This window comes from Balaenoptera ricei, chromosome 15 (genome assembly GCF_028023285.1).
Source record: "Balaenoptera ricei isolate mBalRic1 chromosome 15, mBalRic1.hap2, whole genome shotgun sequence".
Classification (NCBI taxonomy): domain Eukaryota; kingdom Metazoa; phylum Chordata; class Mammalia; order Artiodactyla; family Balaenopteridae; genus Balaenoptera; species Balaenoptera ricei.
In genome coordinates this window covers 63,152,108-63,169,936 of record NC_082653.1, presented here as the reverse complement: position 1 = coordinate 63,169,936, position 17,829 = coordinate 63,152,108, and the positions used below count along the sequence as shown (strand labels likewise).

General features: G+C 43.8%; 1 protein-coding gene across 8 annotated transcripts in view; it reads right to left on the bottom strand.

Annotated features, from left to right (window-relative positions):
* LOC132349814 (bMERB domain-containing protein 1) overlaps positions 1-7,388 on the bottom strand; it is a 199,764-nt gene extending 192,376 nt beyond the window's left edge. For all 8 annotated transcript variants that reach the window (XR_009497751.1, XR_009497750.1, XR_009497749.1 and 5 more), the window contains exons 1-2: positions 7,070-7,388; positions 4,343-4,413 (exon numbers count right to left, since the gene is read on the bottom strand). Coding sequence is in view for 5 of the 8 variants with exons in the window: in XM_059898615.1 (XP_059754598.1) it covers positions 4,343-4,413; positions 7,070-7,379 (381 nt within the window). In the remaining 3 variants the exon portion in view is untranslated. The remainder of the gene's footprint in view (positions 1-4,342; positions 4,414-7,069) is intronic.
* Positions 7,389-17,829: the final 10,441 nt, after the last annotated feature.

Below are 17,829 nucleotides of genomic sequence, written 5' to 3'. Positions count from 1 at the left end.
GCATTGGCAGGCAGGTTCTTAACCACTGAGCAACCAGGGAAGTTCACAACACATATTTATATATTGCAATTTTCCTGTTTGCCCAAGGGAAATATTGGATAAAATACAGGCTCATCAATGAATTTTTAAAACTCTAGACTAAACTGTTCTTTATGGTGATTTGATAATAATATATTCTAACTACTTCATGCTGCAGAATAAGTTTAGCTTTTAAGATGTATTTATTTGTGGGAATTCCCTGGTGGTCCAGGGGTTAGGACTCGGGGCTTTCACTGGTGGGGCCCAGGTTTGATCCCTGGTCAGGGAACTAAGATGCTACAAGCCACGTGGTGCGGCCAAAAACAAAAAAAGATGGATTTATTTTAACAGGCTTTAACCTGTTCATTCTGACAAAAGAGTCATCATTATGGATTTTTTTTAAAGATAGAGATCTTGGTATGTAAATTACATCTTAAAAAAAAAAGCTAGAGGTTTTTGTTTTGTTTTGTTTTGTTTTGTTTTGTTTTTGGCTGTGTTGGGTCTTCGTTTCTGTGCGAGGGCTTTCTCTAGTTGCGGCAAGCGGGGGCCACTCTTCATCGCGGTGCACGGGTCTCTCACTGTCGTGGCCTCTCTTGTTGCGGAGCACAGGCTCCAGACGCGCAGGCTCAGTAATTGTGGCTCACGGGCCTAGTTGCTCCGCAGCATGTGGGATCTTCCCAGACCAGGGCTCAACTCCGTGTCCCCTGCATTGGCAGGCAGATTCTCAACCACTGCGCCACCAGGGAAGCCCTAGAGGTTTTTAAAATAGTCCTTACAAATGGTGTTACACTAGTAATATAAAGATGGTATTATTCTTTTTTTTTACTAATTTTTATTTTCTAAAGTTTCTATAATAAACTGTTGCAATGAAAGCTATTTAAAGTTTAAAGTGTATACTCATTTAAGAATTTACTACTTTAGGGGCTTCCCTGGTGGTGCAGTGGTTAAGAATCTGCCTGCCAATGCAGGGGACACGGGTTCGAGCCCTGGTCCGGGAAGATCCCACATGCCGTGGAGCAACTAAGCCCATGTACCACAGCTACTGAGCCTGCGCTCTAGAGTCCGCGAGCCACAACTACTGAAGCCCACGTGCCTAGAGCCCGTGCTCTGCAACAAGAGAAGCCACCGCAATGAGAAGCCCGCGCACCGCAGCAAAGAGTAGTCCCTGCTCTCAGCAACTAGAGAAAACCGTGTGCAGCAGCAAAGACCCAATACAGCCAAAAATTAAATAAATGAATAAATAAATAAATTTATTTTTTAAAAAAAGAATTTACTACTTTAGGAAAAACCCATCCAAACATGGCTTCACTTCTTATGGCAATTTTTTTTCTTCAGAATGTAGCATCGCTCAGTGTGCAGATCTTGGTCTCCCATGCCATTCCCCACAAAAAGGAAAAAGGACTCCTCAAAGAAATGGTTGATTCCAGGGCCAGAATAGGGGAGGTACAAGGTACAAGGTACAAGATGAGCCGAGAACATCTATCTTTATGATATAAAGTAAGAAAGTGGCTTAAAATAAAAAAAAGATGGGGGGGGTATCACAAAGACATAGGAGCCAGCTTGAAGCAACTCTCACTGGCCAAGTCTGGGACATTTGCACACCAAAAATAATTAAACACAGCAATGAATTATAAACCATCGATAAAATGGGAATCCCTGAGTCCCTACTGGTAACAGAGAAATAAGCAAATAACTGGGAGAGAAAAGTGGGCTCTTGCTTACAGAATGCTGTGTGCTACCCAGTAAATGCGGATGGGTCACCGTAGATGTGTCCTTGCCCATCAACCCTACTTCCAATCCATCATCAAGACCTACCAATTCTATCTCCTAAGTATTTTTGAAATCCTTCCTCTGCCCACTGCTTCATGATTTCTTACGTGAACTTGGTCACAATAACCCCCTAACTGGTCTCCCTTGCCAGTAATTACTTAAGTTCAAGATCCTTGGCATGGCCTTCAACACCTTCCAAGATCCAAAGTCATTTGCAGTTGCTCCTCAATTCATATTTTATATTCTATGAATAGCATCCCTTGTAGTTTCTCCCTTACAGGTACACCACAGTGTTTTATGCATTCCTTACTCGGCTCCTTCTGCCCCTGGAAAGGCCCCAGGTATCTGCCTAACTCCCCTGAGTTCTTTAAGACTCCGCTCAGGCATAACCTGCCCCCGGAAGCTTTCCTTGAGCCGCACCCCTACATCTCCATGCTGTGCTAAGTACCCGTTTCCATGCTCTGAGCAACGCTCGTGGCACTGAGGTTAATGTTTGTCTATTCACTTGTCAATCTACCCCACTACATTGTAAGTCCCTTAAAGACAGTAGCAATGTGTGTGTGTGTATATCTCTCTCTATATATATTTATATACATGCTTTGTGTTATCTTCCGCTAACACCTAGCGCAATGCCTAGCAGATAGTTTCTTGTTATGCGAGATCTTCAGGAAAGTCCCCAAATGGTGCTGGGCATCAGACTGCCGGTACCCTCTTTCTTCTCAAGGGCATGGATACAACTGACTCATTTGGAACCACTGTTTTTGTTGTGTTTTGCTTTTTTTAAAAAAAATATTTATTTTTTTTTTTATTTGGCCGTACCGGGTCTTAGTTGCAGCATCCAGGATCTTCGTTGCTGCGTGCAGGATCTTTAGTTGCAGCATGTGGAATCTAGTTCCCTGACCAGGGATCGAACCTGGGCCCCCTGCACTGGGAATGCAGAGTCTTAACCGCTAGACCACCAGGGAAGTCCCAGAACCACTGTTTTTAAAAAGGTGTGTAAAAGCTGCCACGTTTCTACCCAATGAAGATAGCCTGTATGTCTTCATTAAAGAAGGAGAATCTGAAATATCTGCAAATCCTTGGTCAAAGCCCCTTTCTTTTACAACTCTGCTTGGCTTGCTCTTCGTATAAATGTATAAATGTCAGATGTACCTATCTCCATGAGATCCATGACATCATGGGCAAACTTGTTCCTTTTCCAAAGTAAAGCAGAAGAAAATCATATTTGGATGTCACCATGGGCCTATAATTTTTGCCTCAAGAGAAGTAACAAGAGTTCTGAATGCTTTCCCCCCGGAGGGGCTCGGCAGCATGTGGCTTCCACCCTCCCTGTCATCTGCTTTCAACCACCAAGCGGGTGATAATGGTTCTCGTGCTCAGAATAGTTCAACAGAAGATGCTGGCGGTGTGGGTGAGGGTGGCGGGATGGCTGGGGTGGCTTGGCACTGCTTTTGATCGGGAATTAAGTAGATGTGGAGCCCTAGACAAGGCTGTGTATATTCTGGAATCCTGAAAATTCACCTCATTGTCATTAATAGAATCAAATAGAATCAAACATTGTCATTAATAGAATCACACTAGGCCAGAGATGGAAAGCATCCCTGACTTTGCCAGGTCTTGAGGACACTGCTCAATAAATCTTCATTGAATAAATGAATAGATATTTGTGGGATTGGATTATATATATATTTGTATTGAGCAAACAGGACAAGAGGTGACTTGATTCCAGCCTCAGGATAACCCTGGGAAACATCTTCCTTTTCTGTAAATACCTTTGTGATGTCAAGAAGGTTCCTTTCAGGGCTTCCCTGGTGGCACAGTGGTTGGGAATCCGCCTGCCAATGCAGGAGACACAGGTTCGAGCCCTGGCCCAGGAAGATCCCACATGCCGCGGAGCAATTAAGCCCATGTGCCACAACTGCTGAGCCTGCGCTCTGGAGCCCACGAGCCGCAGCTGCTGAGCCCGCATGCAACAACTGCTGAGGCCTGCGTGCCTAGAGCCCGTGTTCTGCAACAAGAGAGGCCATCGCGATGAGAGGCCCGCACACCGCAATGAGGAGTAGCCCCCACTCGCCGCAACTAGAGAAAGCCAGCATGCAGCAACGAAGACCCAACACAGCCAAAAATTAATTAATTAATTAATTAATTAAAAAAAAAAAAAAAAAGAAGGTTCCTTTCATAGGGACTCAGCAGAATGCACACTTGGAAACATCGGCTCTAAATGTGAGAATGATTCCATGAAGCCACTCGCATTCTACTATTCCTATTTTGCAATAACCTCTTTGGTTCCAAAAAAATCACTGTGATCACTAACAAGAATAAATATAAGAATGTCAGAAATCGTTGTGAACATTGACTAAAATTCAGAGACACTCACATATAGACACTCTTAAAGCTTCTCATTCAACTATCAAAACAAATTTAAGATCTGTCAAAATATAGTACCCTGTGCCAACCAACTGGAGCCCTAATTTAAGAATATTTTTATTTAAATGTATTTAATGTTAAATAGATACAAAAAGATCCTGGTCATATTTTCAAAAGTCTGTCTTACCTTATATGTATTCCAGAATTTCTGTCTCAGGTCCAAAAATATGTCATCCTTTTCCTGGAGAATACTCATACCTATTTGAAAAAACACACACCAAAAGAATTTTAAAAGATTTAATATGAAGAATACTGTATAACAGTTCATGTTCAAGTTTTCTATTCCAATATGCAAGGTAACCACCACTATCACTCACTCAGTATGTTCCGTCTGACCCAACAGTGAAAACAAAAGATAATCTCCATTCTAAAGTTAGGTAAATTTTAAAGTGATGATAAATATGAAGTGAGAATAGCAGGGTACCGAGTTATAGCAGAATGATTATTTTTTTAAAAAAGCTGTTAGAGAATTCAAAAAACCTCAGTGTTAGCATGGTGGAACTACTGGTGACTTTTCTTCTCTCCCTTCAAAACATTTTGTGAAATGTTTAAAATTTTAAAAATTTAATTTCCTTCTTTTACAAAAAGGCTGCCAGACTCTGGGTATTCTAGCAACTACAGATTTCCCATCTAAGAGGCTTTCTAAACAGGATTTGAAAGCAGAACACCAGTTCAGACTTCCTAAAAACATCTGGAAAACTTTGATGTTCAACAACCCTGAAAAGGAAGTCAGGGAACAAGGACAAAACCCTCCTAATTTAGGAAAGGTGTGAAAATGAGAATGCTTTAAAAAGTCTCCCCCAACTCTGATTAGGAAGAAGGGGAAATAAAATCTTTTTAGTCAATTGCAGGGGATTCTTAGAACAGGACCAGTAAGAAAACCGAGCCCAATATTGGTAATAGTATTCCACTTACCCAGCACTAATTAAGGGCTAAGCACTTGATGTGTTTTCTTTCATCTGACCCTCCTAATCCTCAGCTAAGGATGGTCGAGTTGCAGAGGAGGAAAAGAGCTCAGAGAGGTTGACAGTGATCCAAGTCTAACCCAGGTGTGGATTCCGAGCCAGACCTTTTAATCACAACTATTCTAGCTCCCAAGGCAGCCCCAGCACAAAGGATCATCTGATACAGGCAATTTCCAAGTCTGAGGTGCCTTGAACAAACATCCAACCCACCCCCTTCCCACCATTCCCCCTTCAGTTTAACATGAGGAGAGGGAAACAGGGCCCAGAAATCTGAAATGCAAAACAAAGAAGCAATGTGGGCAGGAATCGGTTTCAGGGGCCTCGGGCTTGAACCACAGGCCCCAGCAGCCCTGTGACTGCAGCATCTTTCTGGTTTCAGGAACGCTGACATCCCTCAGGGAGATGAAGACCATGACGTGGATTGTGTTGCTTTCGGGCAGGTCGTTTAATCCCTTTGAGCCTCAGTTTCCCTGTCTGTAACATGGGAATAACAATACCTGCCTCACTGGGTTGTCTGAGGATTAGATAGGAATCTGACTCCCAAACACCAACAGCCCCCAACCTTCCATCCCATCACCAGAGTACAAGGGCACTGCAGTAACAGGCATGAGGAACCTGTCTGCCAATCTGGCCTGGAAGTCGTGCTGGGATCAGGCACAGATCTTCTGATAAATCAGGCAGCTCCTGCTCTCAGGTCCTCTATCCCCTGACCTCACTGACCCCATGGGCCATGCGGTTGGCACTGCATCAGGCATGTTTCCTGTGGAGTTTGTGACTCTGGCCCCCAAAATAAGATCCATGGGGCAGTGTAGGTTCCTTCAAAGTGGTGACTTGACCACTTCAACACGGTTTAGAAGAAAGCACCAACAGCCACTGACAAGACCCCTTGGGGGATCTGTGATCCCCAATGCCAAGGCCAGGCCCAGGACCCTTGAATTTTCTTAGGGGATTGGGTGCCCCTCCCCTGCCCACTCCCTTCCAAGCAATAGAAAACGCTATGAAGATGAAGGCCACAGAGCCCTTGCCATTGTTTTTAGAATTTAGGGTGCTAAGAAAGGTTCCCAAAGTCAGGCCCTCAGGCTCCAGGGTGGACTTTTTGAGGAGGGGGCGCCCCAGACCCTCACAGGTACAGAGACCTCTCATGACAGGGGTCCGAGGTCTCCTGACAGTTTCTGTGGGTTTTGATATGGGGACGGGACCCCCTTCAAGGAAATCTTGTTACAAAAGCAGGACTACCGCCCTGAGCACACATTTTGAGGGGAACCGGGCCGCACCTCAGATGCCACCGGCTCTGCCTGCACCATCCTGAATCCCCTCACCTTTTGTTTGTATGTTGGAAAGGAGGCCCCTAGCCCCCGGGTGGATCTTCCCAGGAGCAGGACCAGCCCTGCCCCACAACGTGGTCACGGGGCTCACAGCTGACATGGTAGCAAGCTGGGGTCTCCTCGACGTTCCCGTGGACCTTTATCAGGGGAAAATGGATCCCCAGCCCTGCCTCCCCACTTCCAGCCTACATACGCCCCAGGCCCCCTGAAACCTCCAGCCCCAGACTACGGGCAACCCAGCGTCCGAACTGCGACCCTGGTCCCCTGATCCCTGGCCTCTCCGGCAACCGCCCCTCAATTTCTTTCCCCTCAATCCTGTTAATCCACGGTCCCCAGACTTCTCGACCCTCGCACCTCGACCTCCGGCCCTCGTCCAGACCCTCCCAGTCCCCTGAACCCTGGCCCCCACCCCAGGATTCCAGCCCCGGTCCCCGGCCCCCAGAGCCACAGGCTCCTGCCCGGTCCCAGCCCCTTGAAACCCCGACCCCTGCCTCTCGTCCCCCAATTCCGTATCCGCCTCCGTCCCCCAGTTCCGGCCCCCAGGTGCCTGGCCCGGCTACTCACCGAAGTAGAAGGCAGAGACGTACACCGGCCCGCCGAACGCCTGGTCGCACAGCACCTTGGCCAGGACGGCGCGCGGCGCGCGCCCCGGCAGCGCGCGCTCCAGCAGGCGCAGCCACACGTAGTTGAAGTTTGCGTGGAAGGCCACGGCCACGGTGGCCACGTGCCGCGTCTGCCGCCAGTCGGCAGGGCCGCCCCGCAGCCGCTGCTGCAGCGCGTCGCCGGCTGAGAAGAGCGCGGCGTAGAGCAGCACGTTCGTGGGCCAAGGGTAGCGCCGGGCGGTGCGCAAGAGCTCCCGCCGCCAGCCCGCCATGCCCGTGCCCTGGGCGCCGGCCAGCGACCGCCGCCAGCTCCGGGCCACGCCCACCGCCCCCTGCCCCCTACGCCCCGGCCTCCGCCCTCTGCCCCCAGACCTCGGCGCACCGCCTCCCGCCACCTGCACCTGCCTCCTCTCCACGTTCGAAGGCGATTGGGCGCCCCGCGCACACCCAACTGCACCGACCAATCCCGTGGCCACTGGCGATCCTGGAGGCTGAGCTTTTGAAATACTGCTGGTCCGCATATGCATGATCCCCTTACAAGTCATGTCCAGAGAGGCAAATCCTTACAGACTTCAGGGGCTGGGCGATGGGGGGGATGCGAAGTGACTGCTAACCGTGTGTGGGATTCTTTTTTGGGGTGATGAACTATTGTATAATTAGATAGTGGTAACGGTTGCACGGAAAACCATTAATGACACTTTTTAAAAAAAAAAAATTATTTATTTATTTATTTTTGGCTACTTTGGTTCTTCGTTGCTGCGCGCAGGCTTTCTCTAGTTGCGGCGAGCGGGGGCTACTCTTCGTTGTGGTGCGCGGGCTTCTCCTTGCGGTGGCTTCTCTTGTTGGGGAGCACCGGCTCTAGGCTCACGGGCTTCAGTAGTTGTGGCGCGTGGGCTCAGTAGTTGTGGCCCACGGGCTTAGTTGCTCTGCGGACCAGAGCTGGAACCCGTGTCCCCTGCATTGGCAGGCGGATTCTTAACCACTGCGCCACCAGGGAAGTCCCTAATTACACTTTAAAATGGTGACTTGTATGGTATGTGAATTATATCTCAAAACGAACCAAAAAAGGTTAAAAAAGAAGGGGAAAATTGGGGAAAAAAAGTGGTGTGGGGGGAATACCAAAACTCAGTTACCAAGATGGCAGTGTATTTTAAATGTCTTAACATACAAGGAATTCACACTTTCGACACACACACTGACTATGTAACAGTCTTTGGAGACAACGTCAGAAGTTAAACTTTGAGGCCTTTCATGAATGTGAGGTGGGATTCAATGGGACTACTGCCTTCTCTTCAGAGTCTGTGCCTCAATGAATATTACCTCCCAAATCATACGCTGAGCTCCCAGAAGCAGGGGGTCACTGGAAACCCAAACAGCAGATGTAACCTCTGACCTCATGGAAATCAGTTTCTTTTTGCTTCTTTTCCTCTATTTTTCCTTCCTTCATTGTCACACCCAATTCCATTCTCATTTTCTCCCTCTCTCTTCTATTTGTTTACCCTATTTTAGTTAATTATTAATTTTTTGATTTTTAACTTTTCATTTTGAAATAATTCCAGACTTTCTGAAAACTTGCAAAAATAGTACAGAGTTCCCATATATTCTTCAACCAAGCTTCCCCAAATATTGACATCTTACTTAACCATAGTACAATTTTCAGAATGACTGATGTAATACTGCTACCCAATCTACAGACCTTATTCAAACTATTGCCAATTGTCCCACTAAAGTCCTTTTTCAAGGACTGGCTTTCAATTCTGGATCACTTTGCCTTGTATTGAATTGTCATAGATCACCTTAGTCTCCAATCTGGGGCACTAATCAGTTATATTGTAGATTGTTTCTCAGTTTGTCAACCTTATTGTTATGGGCTGCATTGTGTCCCTCCAAAATTCTTATGTTGAAGCCCTAACACCCGGTACCTCAGAATATGACTGTATTTGGAGATAAGACCTTTAAAGAGGTGATTAAGTTAAAAATGAGGCCCTGGGACTTCCCTGGTGGTGCAGTGGTTAAGAATCCACCTGCCAATGCAGGGGACACGGGTTCAAGCCCTGGTCCGGGAAGAACCCACATGCCATGGAGCAACTAATCCCCTGCGCCACAACTACTGAGCCTGTGCTCTAGAGCCTGCAAGCCACAACTACTGAGCCCGCGTGCCACAACTACCGAAGCCCTCGCACCTGGAGCCCATGTTCCACAACAAGAGAAGCCACCTCAATGAGAAGCCTGCACACCGCAAAGAAGAGTAGCACCCCCTCGCCGCAACTAGAGAAAGACTGCGCGCAGCAACGAAGACCCAACGCAGCCAAAAATTAATTAATTAATTAATTTTAAAAAATTTTTTGAAATGAGGCCCTTAGGATGGGCCCTAATCCAATCTGACTGGTGTCCTAATAAGAAGAGGAAATTTGGACACACAAAGAGACACGAGGGCGGTGCATGCACAGAGGAAAGATCATGTGAGGACATGGTGAGAGGGAGGCCACCTGCAAGCCAAGGGGAGAGGCCTCAGAAGAAACCAAACCAGCTGACACCTTGACCTTGGACTTCTAGCCCGGAGAACTGGAGAAAATACATTTTTTAACCCACTTTGTCTGTGGTATTTTGTTCTGAGAGCCCTAGGGCAGATTAATACACCCCTTCTCTTCAGTTCTTGGGAATCTGCCAATTTCTGTGTTCTTTGACCCTTTCTATCTGCCCACATGCTGATTCTCATCCCTCCCCTCTCCTTGTGCTTGTTACTGGTCCCAAGCAAATCTTTCTGTCAGACTTGTCCCAGCTAAGCAGCCTCCTAGCGCGCACCTTTCTTTGTTTACTACTTACATTCATTCCCCTTGTATTATTTTCCCATTGTTGCTGTGACAAGTTGCCACAAATTTGTTGTCCTCAGAGGTTTGGAGGTCAGAAGTCTAAAATGGGTCCATGGGGACTTCCCTGGCAGTCCAGTTGTTAAGACTCCACGCTTCCACTGCTGGGATCCCTGGTTGGGGAACTAAGATCCTACATGCTATGCAGCGCAGCCCGAGAAAAAGAAAAACGGGTCCATGGGCTGCATTCCCTCCGGAGGCCCTAGAAGAGAATCCATCTCCTTGCCTCTTCCAGCTTCTAGAGGCCCCCTGGCATTCCTGGATGGCCCCTTCCTTCAAAGTCAGCAGCATAGCATCTGCCAATCTCTCTCTCTGTCTTTCCATTGTCACATAGTCTTTTCTGACTCTGACCCACCTGCCCTCCCTCTTAGAAGGACCCTTATGATTACATTCAGCCTACCTGGATAATGCAGGGTAATTTCCACCTCTCAAGATCCTTATCTTAAGAGTCATCTATAAAGTCCCTTTTGCCATGTAAAATAGCATATTCACAGGTTTTGTGGATTAAGACATGGACATCTTTGGAGGGCCATTATTCGTGCCTTTCTTCTCTGTAATCCTTTTGATCTCCTCTAACAGCAACTGATCACATTAGCTGAAATCAAACTACCCATTTCTCAGCACACTGAGATCAGGACCATCGGTTTTTCCAGGCAATCTTTCATTCATTCATTCAGTTGATCAATATTCATTGAGCACAGTTATGTGCCAGGCACTAAACTATGGGCTTGTGGGAAGGATTTGTATTTGCAGTGCTTAAAAAAAAAACCCCAAAAACTAATTCCTGCCTAGATTAGAGAAAATTGTGGTCTTCATTATGAAAAAAAGAAAATCTCCCTAATGATTCCTACACAATTCCCTTAACCAAAGTTTTTAGAGAGAAAAATAGAGCAAAATTGGAGAAAATTGCAGGAAAGTAGGGTGGGGGGAGGGATTAGGGTTTCCAGGTAAAATATAGGGTGCCAAGTTAACTTTGAATTTCCTATGAACAAAGAATAACTTCTTGGTGTAAGTATGTCCCAGTGCAATATTTGGGGCACACTAAAAAAATTTTCACTGTTCATCTGAAATTTGAAGTGAATTGGGCATCCTATATTTTTCTTTTTTTTTGGCCTCACAGCATGCAGGATTTTAGTTCCCTGACTAGGGAGCAAACCCATGCCCCCTGCAGTGAAAGCTTCGAATCCTAACCACTGGACCACCAGGGGAGTCCCAAGGGCATCCTGTATTTTTAAAATTTATTTTGCTAAATTTGGCAACCCCAAAGGGATGGGACTGACATTTATGGAGAGCCCACTGCAGGTGTCAATTTTCTACTAAGCACTTTACTACATGAATTCATTTTCTCCTCACAGAAAGCCAGTGAGGCTGGGGATTGGTAACAATCTGTAGAGGCAAATATCCTCCAAAATCTATGGTGATCTTTATCAAGCAGCTCAATGTATTTACTTAATGGGAATTGAAAGAAAGAGAAATGAATACTTCGAAGGCTGAGATGGTTTTACGACTATTGCTGTATATTTGTCTCTTCTTAAAAGCAACAAAAAAATGCAGTAGTTAAAGACAATCTAATTCAGTAAAGATGCTAAAGAACCTGCTTGGCCTTCAAAGGGAAGAGATGCTCTAAGATTAATTCATTACATTGATGCTTCATCATCTGTGCAAGCTGTGATTCAGAGCCCTCTGGCAATAATGGGACAACACATTTATGCGACATTAATATCTCTGAACACTGGGGGATAACCAGAGAACATAGTTCTGTGTTAAAACGGAAACAAGGTGTTTTGTTAAGAGCTTTTTCAGCAGGGAATAAAGTACTGATGTGGGAACTGAGCTTCAATTTACAACTAAGGATCACATTAAACATACATTAAGATGATTACAATGAAGCTTATTTGTAACCATTATTATTTCATTTTATTTAAATGAACGGGGGCTTAATAAGAACCACCAAGTGGGCTGCAGTGTCTAAAATCTTCTACCTTCTCTTGCTAATCTGGAAATTTCTACTGACAAACAAAAGGCTACTACTCTTAACAGGCTCCAAGACCAATAGGTCTGTTTTCCAATGAACGGAGGAAGCAATCAGCTTCAAAAACAGTCATGACCTTCAAAAAAGGTCATGGAAGTTCCTCCAGCCCCTTCAGTATCACCTCTGAGATATCAATTGTCTCTGAGGGTGTGAGTACAGAGCCAGAAACTGAAGCAACTGTCTTCCTCCTTGTCACCTGAAGTGAGGTTGGCAATAAAAACCCTTATCTAATCCTCCTTCTTTCAAGATTTTCTCACCCACCCACCCCTTCATTCCAGAACCCTTCATTCTTAATGGAATTTCTCCAGCTTAGATCTGAATGGAAGAGGGTACTTTGATTTGAAGCTGGGCATGCCCAGTAAACACAAGGTTTTTGTTTAGTGTGGCTACAGATGAATAAAAAGAGCTATGCTTTATGCAAATGTTAATATGATTTTCTTTTTCAAAAATTATTTTTATTTGGATGAGTTCCAGTGGGTGGGATTGAAATGATGGAGGTGGGGGTAGGAGGCACCACCACTGCTGACTCCCTATCTGAATGTGCACGGGAGAGAAAGAATGGGTGCTCAGCTGGAAAAGGTCAGGAGGGGAGGTTATTAGAAAGAAGATACAAGCCTGGTTCCCACCAGAGCGTTAATTTTTCCTGTTAACAGAAATGATATTAAACAATTCTTTCATGAAATCATTACATTTCAGCTCTGCTGTGGAAAAACCATGCCTAAGAATTCTGCCTCTATGACCTAGGCAACTCTTATGCCCTTGACGTTGGCACCAATTATGTGAAAGGTGCTTGGTTCCATATGGTCATTTTCAGACCATCTTAACATTGGAACTAAAACAAAGTACTAAGGTGAGAATTGTACCCGTCCTTTGCTCTTGTTTAGAAGTTTGGAACACTTCCCCATCCTTCTATCCTGCCCCCAATAGAGTACGAAAATGTGGCAACAGATTTCTTAAGAGGGATGGTGGCCATCAGAGATTCCACCTTTGACTTGGTGCTTTGAAAATGTGCCATTTGGAAGAAATATTCGAAGTAGAGTGTTCAGGAACTCTGTTTTCACCAGCTTTATTTTAAGAAACTATTCTGCCCACATTGGTGTGGGATAATAAAGCAGCCAATTAAATTATTTCATTAATTTTTTCATTGTTAAGCTTTGAGAAAAGAAATACCTTTTTAAGTTCTAAAATACATAAAGAAGAGATAAAATAAAAAATCTGAAATTATGAAAAACCCAACATTAGAGGTAGCTTTAAAGATCTTGCATATTCAAATATGCAAATGATTAAGAATTCCCACATAAAAGGTGGAATTAATTTCAGAGAGTTTTCTTCTCCAATTATGCTTTTTTGAACCTCTGAAACTTCAATTACTATAGAAAATGTGTGACTCTACTAATATGTGGAAGAAATAACTAATTAGTGGAATAATGGTTTAGAGATGATTTTAGTACTCTGTATGATCCAATCAGGAGGGAGAAATCACACTGTAATTAGAACAGGGAAAGTTTAATCCAGTCGATTCTTATTACTTGAAGTAGGTACATTCTATAAAGTTACTATGAAGACTGCAGAACTAAACTCGAGGGCCATTTAAAACAGTGAAATTCCTGACAAAAAGCTCAAAAAATGTGGGAATAGACTGTGAAAAGGACACTTGCTTGCAGTATGAGAGACACAACAAAAAGGCCAAGCATCACCTTGTTTGACTGTAGCTGGGAACGTGCAAGCTGGGTGATTCAAATTTTTTGCTGCTCTGAGCATGTGAATGTCTTCAAATGACGGCAAAAGCATCAGGAGTATTTACTTTGGGGTTCCAAAAAAATTTTAGCAAGTAGGTGAATTTGCAAATATGGAATCACCAAATAATGATTATCGACTGTATAAATAATTATTAACAGGGAATTGGAATGATGAGGGGTTGAATAATAAGAGAACCCTCAAGAGTATAGAAATAGCAAACATAAGGACCAGCCACTACCACTAGGACTGAGATAAAACACCCAAGAAGAACCCTCCCTACCCTCTAGGGCTGAAATCCTGATCTTATTGGGAGGGTACAGCCCTGTCTCACCGAATGACAAAGAAGTCAGTTGCTCTAATGCCCTGACAACCGGTGGAATTCGCTGGACATCTGCTCTCTAGGGTAAACTGTTGTGGGAACTCATTGGAGGTACTCGGCTACAAAACCACCAGAGTGTGTACCAGGGTTTGATACAGTGATTTATAATAAGAAATATTTATTTGGTCTGTGTCCTGTTTCTGGTACAGAGTTCCTAAAATGCTTGGAATTTCCTGAGTGATAAGAGCAATGGGAGCATCATTTTGTTGTAGTATTTGGTCCACAGTTTTGTACTCTGCCTGAAATAGCTTCTGAGTCCTCGAACTGAAAGGAGTGTCTTGTTGTTCATAGCAAGTCCCTTTCAACCACACCTGAATTTATGTTATTGCGGTAACTTTTGGAAAGCTTCTAAGGGTGGACTTGTTGCCAGGGGAAACCGATCTCATCATTAGAGGGTTGGAACTTTTAGTCCCACACCCACATCTGGGGATGCAGGCTGGGGACTGGAGATTGAAGCAATCACCAGTGGACAAGGGTTTAATCAACTGCACCTTTGTAAAGAAGCTTCCATAGAACCCCAAGATGATGGGGTTCAGAGAGCTTCCAGGTTGGTGAACGTGTGGAGATTTGGGGAAGAGTGGCCCCCAGAGAGGACATGGAAGCGCCGAACCCCTTCCCACATACCCTGCCCTGTGCATCTCTTCCATCTGGTTGTTCCTGAGTTATATCCTTTTATAATAAACTGGTGATCTAGCGAGAAAACTGTTTCTCTGAGTTCTGTAAGCCACTCTAGCAAATTAATCGAACCCAGTGAGGAGGCTGTGGGAACCTCTGATTTATATCCAGTTGGTCAGAAACACAGGTAACAACCTGGACCTGTGATTGGCGTCTGAAGTGGGAGGAAGTCTCGTGGGAGTGAGACCCTAACCTATGAGATCAGACACTCTCCCCAGGTAGATAGTGTCAGAATTGAGTTAAATTTAGGACACCCAGCTGATGTTACAGAACTGCTTGATGAGTGGAAACCCTCACATCTGGTAGAAGTGAAGTAGGGTTGTAGTAGGGTGTCGAGAGTAGAGGAGACACAGGAGGAGTAAGTTTTTCCTTACATCCGGGGGAAGCTTCGCAGGGCTGGTGGGAGAAGCCCACCAGCAAGAACCTGGAAGCAAACCCCTTTCCTCCTGCAATGTCTCTCCCACGCCCTCTACTGATAAAACTTAACATTGTGCCAGCTGGCAAAGGAGAAATATTTAAAGGGCCCAGATCCATTTTTAGAGAGCAGGCAAAAAGAATGGATTTGGAGCCAGGAGATTACAAATTAATAACTAGCACAAGTACTATTTAATGTTATACATGCTATTTTCTTAGATATCTTTTTGAGTTAACTACATATCATCTTTCCATGTCAATAAGTAGGTTATCTACATCATTGTTTGAGAAGGTGTGTTTTGACCAAGTTTACCATAACTTAACCAATTTTTTATTATATTATTGAATATACAGATTGTTTAAAATGTTTCACCAATATAAACAATGCTGATGTGACATTCCTATAGTAAAGTCTTTAACTTGATGTCTTTAGATTAAATTTCTGGGAGCAGAATTTTGCGGACAAAAGATACGTATATTTTAGGCTTTTTTGGTTGTTATTACTGAATGCCAAATTGCATTCAGTTGAATATAATTGAAACCTATAAAAGGTTTATAACAATTTGAAATTCAACCAGTAATGCATGAGAGTACTTCTTCTCTCCTACTCTAATAAACCGTAGATGTTATTATTAAAAGCAAAAAAAAAAAATTGTTAATTTAATAGGCAAAAAAATTCACTTGGATTTTGCATTTTTTTAATCACTAGTAATGTTGACACTTTTTCATGTTAATTGAGCATCTGCACATGTTTTTCTTTTCTTATATCGTCTGTTAATGTCTTTGCTCATTCTTTTGAGGTACACAGTTTTAGAGAAGGCTGAATTCTTTCATAAAATATAAATAAATCTGAAACAAATGAAAGGTGAAATCACCTTTTTATACTATTTCACCTTTTTACAGCATCACCTAAAATTTAAGTATACTCTAAAATCCTACTTAGAAGAAAGTATTCTATTTATTTCTTTATTTATTTATTTTTAAAGTTTTGGCTGTGCTGGGTCTTAGTTGCAGGATCCTCGTTGCGGCATGTGGGATCTTTAGTTGCAGCATACGGGATCTCTTTTTAGTTGCAGCATGCGAACTCTTAGTTGCAGCATGCATGCGGGATCTAGTTTCCCGCCCGACCAGGGATCGAACCCAGGCCCCCTGCATTGGGAGCACAGAGTCTTCCCACTGGACCACCAGGGAAGTCCCTAGAAGAAAGTCTTAAACATAAATTAAATCATAGTTTAAAATGTTAGCAAAAATTTTTTTCATATGGCTGTATCAATGTTAACATATCTGCTTCAGATTTTCCAAGACATCACACCCAATCCTGCTCCAGGGATAATTAGATGATGGTAGAGTGTAAATTACCAGAGGTGCTCAAACATCAAAGAAAAGTCCTTTAAGTAACAGAAATCAACAGAAACGCCTCCCTGAAGGTCTTGAAAATTAGTAAATTGTTGATGGTAGTAAGTTGGCTTTGCTTAATTTTCTTCTATTTCCAGCTAGTTATCACTGAACAAATATTTTCAATGTTTTAGAACAAAGATTTCAAATTTACGGCCTGAGGCATGGATTCATTTATAATTTACTCTCCATTCTTGTAACCTGCTTAATTTTCCTTATGATACTTACAACAAATTAATATATTATAGAGCCATTTTTTATCACCCCATTCCAAAAGAATGTAAGATCTGCAAATGCAGAGACAATCTCTTAATCATGGTATCCCCTATTCCTAGAATACTGCCTGGCGTATAGTGGACTCTCAGAAAGTACTTGCTGAATCAATGCATTCAGTATTCATTCATTGAACCCCCACTGCATCCTAGACACTGACCTGGCTAGACTTGGGAAGTAAAATCGCCACTTGGACTGTGGAGTTTTTTTAAGATGTGATACCCATTAAAACCAGATTGAAAATAATGGGAATGTTTAGGAATAAAATCTGCACATCATGCCAGTATGTAGATTCATCATTCATGCATTCATCCATTCACTCCACAAATAATTTTTAGAGCCTACCTGCTAGTCACTGGGGACAAAATAACATTAAAGACAGACTCCATCTCTGAAGAAATGGCATTTATATAGTCTTTTGGGGGGAAGACATTAAATAACTAATTAATTACAGTTATGCTAAGTACATTAAAAGAGAGACATAGGGGCCTATAGGTGCCTATATGTACATAAGACATTTCCCAAAGAATGACAGCCGAGACCGAAGAGGTAGAAAGGGTTCATACCACACTTGTGGGCCATGTGAAGGATGCATGCTTTATTCTATCATCAACAGAAGGCTTATAAGCAGAGGATCCAGTTTCTCTGTTTAACAGACTACTGTTGTTACCGAACACAAGTTCAAGTGCCTGACACACAGTGAGGCCAAAAAACCTCAACGTCAGAGTTTGGAGCAGAGAAAGGTTTATTGCAGGGCCATGCAAGGAGAATGGGTGGCTCATGTCCGCCCCCCCCACCCCTGAATTCCTTGCAGGGTTTCAGCAAAGCCTTTTTAAAGGCAAAGTGAGGAGGGGCATCCCAGGGTATGTGATCAGCTTGTGCACAGTTCTCTGATCCGTTGATGGTGAGGTAGCAGGGACGTGTCACAGGGGTTAAAATTATCT